General features: G+C 42.7%; 1 protein-coding gene across 11 annotated transcripts in view; it reads left to right on the top strand.

Moving 5' to 3' along the window:
* The window catches only part of SASH1 (SAM and SH3 domain containing 1), a 256,467-nt gene extending 247,767 nt beyond the window's left edge, over positions 1-8,700 (top strand). For all 11 annotated transcript variants that reach the window (XM_019638923.1, XM_019638924.1, XM_019638922.1 and 8 more), the window contains 3 exons: positions 1,534-2,645; positions 3,983-4,114; positions 5,271-8,700. In XM_019638923.1, coding sequence (XP_019494468.1) covers positions 1,534-2,645; positions 3,983-4,114; positions 5,271-5,534 — 1,508 coding nt within the window. In that variant the 3' untranslated portion in view covers positions 5,535-8,700. The remainder of the gene's footprint in view (positions 1-1,533; positions 2,646-3,982; positions 4,115-5,270) is intronic.
* Positions 8,701-9,394: the final 694 nt, after the last annotated feature.

The raw sequence follows: 9,394 nt of genomic DNA, 5'->3' as shown, positions 1-9,394 counted from the left end.
CTGACATCCTACAAAATATTTACAACATTATTAATTATATTCCCTGAACTGTCTTTCATGTCCCTGTGGCAATATTGTAGTTACGTATTTATGCTGTCTAACCCCTTCCCCTTCTCCCTCATTCTCACCCTCTCCCAACTAACAGCCATCAGTTGTTCCTCTATATCTCTGAGACCACTTCTGTTTAGGCCTGTTCTTTTGTTCCTTTTCTCATTTATGCAGCATGCACATAGACATTTTTTCAGAGAATGTCTTGCATTTACCCCAAAGTGTCCATTTTTTTCTGAGAGTTGGCACTATGCACACCCTTTCTTCTTCTCCCAATCAAATCAGTCCGCCACCCAATTTCTCCTTGCTGCTTTTTTATTGAAATATTTATTTATTGCTGAATGGGGAGGTGTCAGAATTTTAAATTACAATACTTAATTACAAATGTTTACCGAAACAACACACTGGGAAGAAAACCTTTAGTTGCAAGACAGTGGCTTTTCAGAGATCAGAGCCAGCTGTTTCTTTGCACCTTCCAAACCCGGTGTGAGTTTAATATTTCTATCTTTTTCTAGGATGCCTTGGCTCATATGTTTTTCATCTGAGGCATTCCCTTCAGCTTCAGCCCAGTGTCAAAGCACACACCAAACATGGTAGTAACCAAAAATGTAACAGTAGTTAATGAGAGAGAAAGAGAGAGCGAGAGAGAGAGAGAGTCGCTAAGCATTTAGCACAGTGTCTGATCCATAGCTAGTAATTCTCAGTAAAGCTTATCAAGCTCTAGTAGCAGTTAACATCAATCAACAACTGTCAAATAAGTAGATTATGTGTGGTTGATAGTTTAATTATTAGCCTGACAGTTTATTTCAATCAGGGCTCTTGCTTCGCTGATAATTAGAACCATGTCAGTATTTTATAGATTGTCTCAGGCAAATTACTCACTTAAGCGTGTTCCCTTATTTATGCCAAGGTCGGATGAGTGTGTCTAGGATTCATTTATTTTGCATACGTGAACAACACACTAAGATGGGAGGGCTTGGACAAAGGTGGCGTTTGAGAAGCCAGTGGTCACCTGTGAACCTCAGAGGGCATCATTTATAGCCCCTGCCTCAGAACCCAGTCCACCTCCTCTTGCAAACATGACCTTGGGAAATGGTACTCACTAGTCAGAGACCCTATCAGTGTGGTTTCTAAATGGGGTGTGGACAAGCAACGTTTTTCCGTACTGATGGCAACTAGGAACAGACATTAGGCCTCGATTTATTTTCCCGCCTGACACAGCATCTTTCTTTACCATGTAACTCTGTTTCAGTCTCCCTGAGTCCTTTCATAAGACCAAGAATTCTTTCCAAAAATAAAAACAGGACCATAATAACCCGGTATCCCCCAAAGTCACAAAAGGGTGATTTCCTGTCCTTAGTGTATGTAATTCGACAGTGGGATCTAGGAGTTAGAGATTTTAATTATGGTAGCACACCGTTATACAGCCGTTTGATTGATGTGCCTTTTCAGATGTGATTGTAAAATATTTCCTTGTCTTCGCAGGCAAGACTCGGAAAACTGGCCTTCTCTCTGCCAAGTCACCAACTGAGTCCAGCTTGAAGTCTTTCAACAGGAATCAGCTGGGGAACTACCCAACCTTGCCTTTACCGAAGTCGGTGGACTCACTGAAGCCGGGGGAGGACGGCAGACTGGGCGGTGGTCTGGCCCCTCACACCTCCAAGCGCTGTGACCAGCCATGTGGGACTGGTTTGAATAAAAACCGGAGGAGCCTCCCCGTTTCCATGTGTCGGAGCTGTGAGACCCTGGAGGGCCCCCAGCCTGTGGAAACTTGGCCCCGATCCCATTCCCTGGATGACCTTCAAGGAGAGCCTGATGCTGAAAAAGATGTGCCTAGTGCAGTGACAGAACCCTCCCCTCAGATTGCACCAGAAGTGCCACAAAAGACAACCCCGTTCGTCGCAAAGGTTCACAGCCCCAAACGAGATTCTGCTGTTGACAAGGCGTTGCTACTGACCCAAAGCAAGAGATTTTCTGAACCTCAGAAAATGACTACTAAGAAACTGGGGGGCTCGATAACAGCCTCTTCACGTGGCGTGACACCTCCGCCATGTTTGCCCAAAAACTATGATGCTCAGCCTCCCGGAGTTAGACACAGTTTAATGAGGACTCCTCTCGAGGGTCACAGAAAGGGACTTGATTTTGAAGGAACACATCACCCCCCAGGCACCAAAGAAGGTGAGCAGAGGGGCCCTGAGGCCAGAACGCAGGCCAAACACCCTGCCCAGCCACCACCTGTTCCCGCCAAGAAGAGCAGGGAGCGCCTGGCCAACGGCCTCCACCCGCCTGCCCTCGATGCACCGTGCCTGCCTCTGAAGAAGGGCGGCCCCAGCGGCCCCAGCCCCAGCGACTGTCATCTCCCTCAGGCTTCTAGGCCTCCCTCAGGGCAGGAGCCGGGCAGCCCACCCACCGCGAGGCCACCGCCCTGGCTCTCAGAGCTGCCTGAGAGCGCGAGCCTCCAGGAACACGGCGTGAAGCTGGGCCCGGCTTTGACCAGGAAGATCTCCTGCACTCGGGGAGTCGATCTGGAAATGCTCACGGAAGACAAGTTAGGAGCCGAAGGCATCGATCTCACTGAGGAGCCATATTCTGATAAGGTACCAATGGCTCTGGCCCCACTTCACGGGCCTCTGCTTTTATAAGTCGGGCATCCAGGTGAGAGGAACACCAGCTGCCCCCGGAGGCCAGCCTAGAGGCGGGGGCTGTTCTGCCCGGGAGAGCACGGGGTGGTCCACAGCAGGGGCCTCTGCCGCTTGTGCTGGGCCGCTGGGCGGTTGTACGAATAGGGTCGGGGTGGGGGTGGGGGAATGTCCAGATTAAATGCAAAGACAGCCTTGGATATTCTTTTCCTTTTTCTTTCATCTTTTTTCCCCTCTCTGTTTTGCCTGTCTGTTCTTCATTTTTGGCAGCTGTACTTTGCAGGTAGAACTATCAGTCAGCACTAGAACAGCTTCCTGAAACACATGGTTTCGTGGACAGGACAGGCCTGAGTTCTAGTCTTCATGTCCTAACGTGCACGTTGTGAGCCATGAACAAGTCCTCACTGCATTTTCCTAGATGTAAAATAGAATTAATAACCCGCATAACTACCCCTTGGAGGAACAAATAAATGTGAACTTACTTTGAAGACATGCAGAGCCCTATTCAGATGTAACAATTGTACAGTTGTCTGTGTGGGTAATGGGGGTGGGAGGGGTGCAGAAGATTATGTGGAAATCCCATTGTACCCAAAACATTGAGATCTGTAAAGAAAACTCATTCCTCAGTAGAAAACAACAGCACAAAAGAATAGGTTTACTAATAATACCACAGTGACTTTTAAGACAGATGATGTCTGTTGCTCATAGAAATGAAATAATACAATCATACGGTCATAATACCATCCTGGAAGTCCTGTTATAAAATTCTGTGACCATGAATGCCTTACAGTAAGATCCTCCTCCTTAATATCCAGGGAATAAACCCTTTTGAATGGAAATTTGTGAGAATTCTACTCTACAAGAAATGCTGGCCTGGTGACGTGGGCGGAACAGCTCTGAATAGATGAGGCAGTCGCAGTAGACAGTCTCTAGAGCTGAAGTTTGCCTTTCTGCCCTGCAGTTCGGGTGACTGTGTTCCATAACATTTTGCAAAATGATCAGGAAGAGTGAGGTGAGGGCATTGGCCCCCAAAATATAGGATGGTTGTGTTCTGCTTTAATTATGTTTGAAAACGTTTTCCTAGAGCTCATCACTGCCTGAAAGATAAAGATGTAAAAGTATTCCCTCTAAAACATGCAGACGCTGAAGAAAATACATTCACTTCAAATTAAAACACTTGGTGATGATTTTGCATTAGCTACATGTCTTACCCTACCTTATGTCTGTTGTTTTTGGAGAAAGAAAAAAGATCCTTGCAGTAACCCCAGATACCACATTTCTGTTCTCCCTCACAGCACGGCCGCTGTGGGATCCCTGAAGCCCTGGTTCAGAGATACGCAGAAGACTTGGATCAGCCTGAGAGGGACGTGGCCACCAGCATGGACCAGATCCGCGTGAAGCTGCTTCGGAAGCAGCACCGCATGGCGGTGAGCAGTGGGCACGTCTGGTCTCCCTTCCCTGCTCTTTGAGTCCATTTACTTACAGAGCTTAAATAAAGGTCACGCTTGGAACCAGCAACCCGCTAAGTAGCCCGCGGTTCATTATAGCAATAGAAGGGAGACACCTGGGGGAAAGCAATACCTAATCAACCTGCAAAGTTTGAAAAATTCAGTTTTGGAAAGAAAAAGATAAAAATTGTCCATAATCCCAGCACTATGAAAAAGTTAAGTCCGTCTAGTCATGTCTCTGTAGGTATACAATAGTAAGTGCACAGTTTTGAAACTCGATTGTTTTCCCTTATCAGAACATGAATCTATTGCTCTGCTCCTACAAATTCTGTCATATGTCAATATTTCAAAGGGTTCTAGTAGGTGAATGTGACCTAGTGTAGCCAGTGAAACACTTAGATTCTTTCCAGTTTTTTAAAGTGATGTGGTAAAGAACATCCTAAATAAATCTTCGTAGACAACCAAGGTTAATTTATGAGGATACATTCCTATAAGAGGGTTTCCTTCATCAAGACTGCACAAAATCTCAGGGAATTACATTTGATAGTAAATTACCTTTCTGAAAGGTGTAGTGCTTGGTCTTCCCAGAAGTCCACTATAAATGTTCATTGTCCTGCCCTAGCCAATGCTTGGTATTATTATATTTTAGATTCTTTATTAACTGTATCGATAAAATGTTCATCTTCCAGTCATTAATGTAGGTTCAAAATATAGTGGAAAATCTACTTTATCAACAAACACCCTACCCGCTGAGTATCTATCTTACTTCTCACACTATCGCACAGTATTGCCTCTTCCATCACCTTAGGGCTCTCTCCTTGAAGAACATGTCACAGGAAAAAATAGCCAGAAATATAAATGCTTACAGTTTGGAAACTTGGACACATAATTGAGGTTACATCTAATTCCAGGTACCTTCTAGAAGCTCAAACCAGTTCCTTGAAAATTTGTCTCACCTTTGAGAAGTCAAGAAAGACTCCTCCATGCTGCTCTTGACCTCTGACATCTTCTAGCACCATCGCTTTCAGATAGTCTAACAGTGGACTATGTTAGTAGTGTTCCTTTTAGGAGTGCGAGAAGTAGCCCTCCAAAGGCACATGCAATCTTTATAAAATTGCTTTCTTTCTTCACCCAGATCCCAAGTGGCGGACTCACAGAAATCTGTAGAAAGCCCCTTTCTCCCGGATGTGTTTCGTCCGTGTCGGATTGGCTGATTTCCATCGGCCTGCCCATGTACACCACCACCCTGACGGAAGCGGGCTTCAGCTCACTGGGCCAAGTGCCTTCTCTGTCCCACACTTGCCTTCAGCAGGCCGGCATCACAGAGGAGAGACACATAAGCAAGCTCGTGTCTGCAGCCAGACTCTTCAAACTGCCGCCAGGCCCCGAGGCCATGTAGCCAGGCCTTGACTGGACCTCCCTGGACAAGAGCCACCCTTTCACTGTGCTTATGACGCTGATGCAATTTCCCCTTTGCTGGACATGCAGACCAGATCCAGAAGAAAGGCCAAGTGTGTGGCCACGCAGCACGGAACCGTCGCACGGGACCGGTGACCCTCTCTTCTCCAGAAAAGCCCCCCTGAGAACATTGGTGCAGTTCTCTTTGACACTCTCCCTCCCCTCAAAGAAAAGACAGCGCTTATTTTTATTTTCAGAACACGCTAGAACCAAGATGCCAACTTGCCACAAATGCCATGCCTCCAGTCTGTCTTGGGACACTGGGAGAGGACTGGGGGCAGAGGGAGGGGCAGCCTGTTTCTGGTAGTGCCCTTGCGCTCTGTCTATCACCCTGCAGGCTACCTGAGGGCCAGATGGGCTTAGTTAGGCCAAAGTCACAGACTCGGGAGTGATTGTACACTGTTGACCATGCTCATTGGTTCAAAAGTAAGAAAATCTGGCTGCACTAGGAAAAAAAAAATGTCCTATTCTCCTTTAGATAAACAAGAGACATTTTAATTGCTTTCTAGCAATCAGCTTTTATTTGCCTTAATATAAGCTTTTAAGCAGTTATCTAACTAGCGTTCACCACCCTGTAACCATAGTTCCAAATCTTCAGCGTAGACTGCCATTTAACATATCTGGGATGTTTTCAGCAAAAATGGGCTTTTCTAATTGTCTCATTCCAACGTGGTTTATTTTGTAGGGGTGTTTATCAGGCACAAATTTCATGTTGGCTTTCAGTTTTTAAACTAACTACAAATCCAGTAAAAAAAAAACCAACTATTTGAAATTCACAAAGATATGACGTGTGTATCTGCGAGTGTGTGTGGGTGTGTGGGTGTGTTTATAGTAACTACCTTCCATTGTAATCAGCTTAGTATCATTATCGTGTCGGTCATCGTGTTGCAGTATTGACTTGGACCCCTGACCATGTCCATTCCAATAATTCAGTCATCAGCTAACAGATCACCTTTGCAAAGAGTCATGGTAAGGGTGACTATTTCGGAAAGATGTTTTTTTTTAAAGGGAAGTAGTTTATAAGATGTTTTAAAGTGGTTTTTTTTTTTGGTGTTTTTTTTTTTCAGTTTTACAATTAAGATGTTTTTCTTCTTTAGACAATTCTTTTAACTCAAATAAAGGTTCATTTTGGAGCCAGGCAAGCCACGTTACCCATGTATTAAGTATTTGCATATTTTCAGTTGTTTTCCAGCTGATTTCAGCAAACACTTAGTCTATCCTTTTAGTCTTGTGTCTGATTTTCTAGCAAACAGAAATTTAGACAACTAAACAATATGTTAAGGTTTCCATTGCGTACAAAATGAATTCCCTTTACGTTCTTCTCATGCAGCATTCTTAAGCTTTGAATGTGATCATTTAAAATAGAAACATTTTGAACACAAAGCCTTGATCAGAAAAGTTCTGTAATATTTCATCTACTCACAAAAACAAATGATTTCCCTCAGGGAAAAAAAAAAAAGTAATGTCATTAATTACAAAGCCATTTTTAGTGTTTGCTTTATATACTTGTATCCATGTTTCTGAGGAAAAGGACGTTCTCAGGTGATATATTTTTTCATGCTTTGGTGTGCATTTTAAACAATAATATATATTCAGTAATACCTTCCATAAGATGCCATGTGAGGAAGTTGTGGAAATCTAGAATAAAAAGCTGAAGCTACCAAGTTTCTATTGAACTCTTAAAAACAGCCCAGTTTTGTCACCTTTGGTTGTGACCTTCCTGTCAGCATAGCGCATTTGGAAAGTAACGAGGCTGCAGGGCTCTCCGATAACCACATCACTGAAACTGCAAGTGCTCCGGTGGAGATGGGTGCTGTCAAATGGACCCTCATCCTGCTTTCTGAAAAATCCTGCTCATAGTTTGAGCAAAAAAAAAAAAAACCCCACATAAAAGTCATATAAGAGGTAACAAAGCGGAAGGAGCAATCTCATGTGAATTTCCAAGTTTTAGTTCATGTTCTGTGTAACATTTTCATTTAAGTAAAAGTGGCACGTGGGAAGGGAATTTTCTGACCTTGAGCTTTTGAGAATGCCAAACCGTGTTTTTGTCACAGTTCTTTGGAAATCATTGCCTTTGCGTAGAAAAATCTAATTCAGGGACCATGAGTAATTTACGGTGGGAAGATCTTCCTAATCTGAGGGGTCTGAGATTGTTTTTACTTTATTGTGCTCTTTAAAATCTTTTTTTTTCTTTTTTTTAATCGTTAGTATTTGTTTGGTGGTCTTCTTTTGCTTTACACATTTCATTTGATCCTAGAAAAGCCTCGGTGTTTGTGTGTGACATTGACTGAGGTGGCTTGGGGCTGCCTGTGGAGGGTAGGAGACAGGTGTCAGCAATACCTAATTTTAATCAGTTGCACTTGGTACAGAAGGTGGAGGAATGGTGAAAATTGGTTTTGGAAAGCACAAAAGAAACCTGGAAAGGCAGTTCAGCTCAGGTAGCTACACATCAATTGTGTAAATGTTTACTTTGAAGCTGTCTAGAAGGAAACGCGGCCAGCCCCAACCACTATTTACATTCCCACATAGCCAAGTGGGAGATAGATTTTCATGGCTTTGCCTTAGTCAGAAGCCCTAGTCTCTGTCCTGAACCCGGGTGTGGGTGAAATCGGAAATTACTAGTCTATTGGAAATCAGTTCCTGACATAGCAAAGTTTGCTTTCATAACTGCAGCAAAAAGAAGTCAATTCACCAAGTCAGTGCTGCATGTGTGTACTGTATTATTTTCAGAAAAATAAATATAGTAGTCTGAGTCCAAGTTATCTTGATTTTAAATTGATAGAGAAAACAGGAAACTGTCAAGCAAGTTATATAACAACTAACAACATTGCACTTTCTGTATATGAAATCAATATTTAAATAACTTATTTTTCTCCATTGCTGTTCTTAAACATTGTAAGTAGCTGTAATATACCAGTACCAATATGTTCTTGCAATTGCTTCAGCCCAAGAAAGCTGTGTATTGTTTTAAAAATTGTAAAAATTATTGTGATGATTCATTTAGCAAAGAGAAAGGACAGAAGGGTTTTCCTATGTATCAAAACTTGTCTATAATTATGTCATCTATGTACCTAGAAAAAAAAAGTAAATAAATTTCTTCAGTTGAATATGCCTCTTTTGTTCCTTGGGTATTTGAAATACAAATGGAATAGAAATGAAAGGGAATTTATGTGGTTTAAGAATAAAATATATACAGTTACTTCTGTCACATAACCCCTCGCCATCTGACATGGACTGATTCTCTTTACGAATTTATTGTATTTTTTTCAAATATTGCATAATGGAGTCATATAATCACAACATCTTAAACTAGAAAGAGATTCAAAGTACCTGCTAGTCTGAGCCCACCATTTTCAAATGAAGAGTTCTGAGGCCACATAGATGGTTGACTTGCCAATATGATAGTTAACAGAACCCATGTTTTCGATTGACAAAAATAGTCTAGGTTGGGCTATTCTAGAAGTTAATCGGCAACAATCCTGTTTTTCAACACGGGTGTACCACATTGATATAAAAACATGTTTTGTAATAGGTGGGAGTGTGTTTGTAATAGAAAATTTTCAGGAGGTAACACATGCACTTAAAACAAAAAAATCACCCTCCCCTTCCCCCCAACCACCTGTTTCTCTACAGGTAAGTACTATAACCAGTGTTTGCTTATCTTTTCAGAAATGCCCTGTGTATTTACAAATATACCTGCATATGTATTTTTCTACAGGAATGATAGCATATTCTTTATACCTCTTCACCCTGCTTTTAAATTCAGTATATTTTGGGGATCTTGCCATGTCAAGGCCCTTC

Source organism: Hipposideros armiger, unplaced genomic scaffold (genome assembly GCF_001890085.2).
Source record: "Hipposideros armiger isolate ML-2016 unplaced genomic scaffold, ASM189008v1 scaffold_41, whole genome shotgun sequence".
Taxonomy (NCBI): Eukaryota; Metazoa; Chordata; class Mammalia; order Chiroptera; family Hipposideridae; genus Hipposideros; species Hipposideros armiger.
This window is presented reverse-complemented; position numbering and strand designations above follow the sequence as displayed.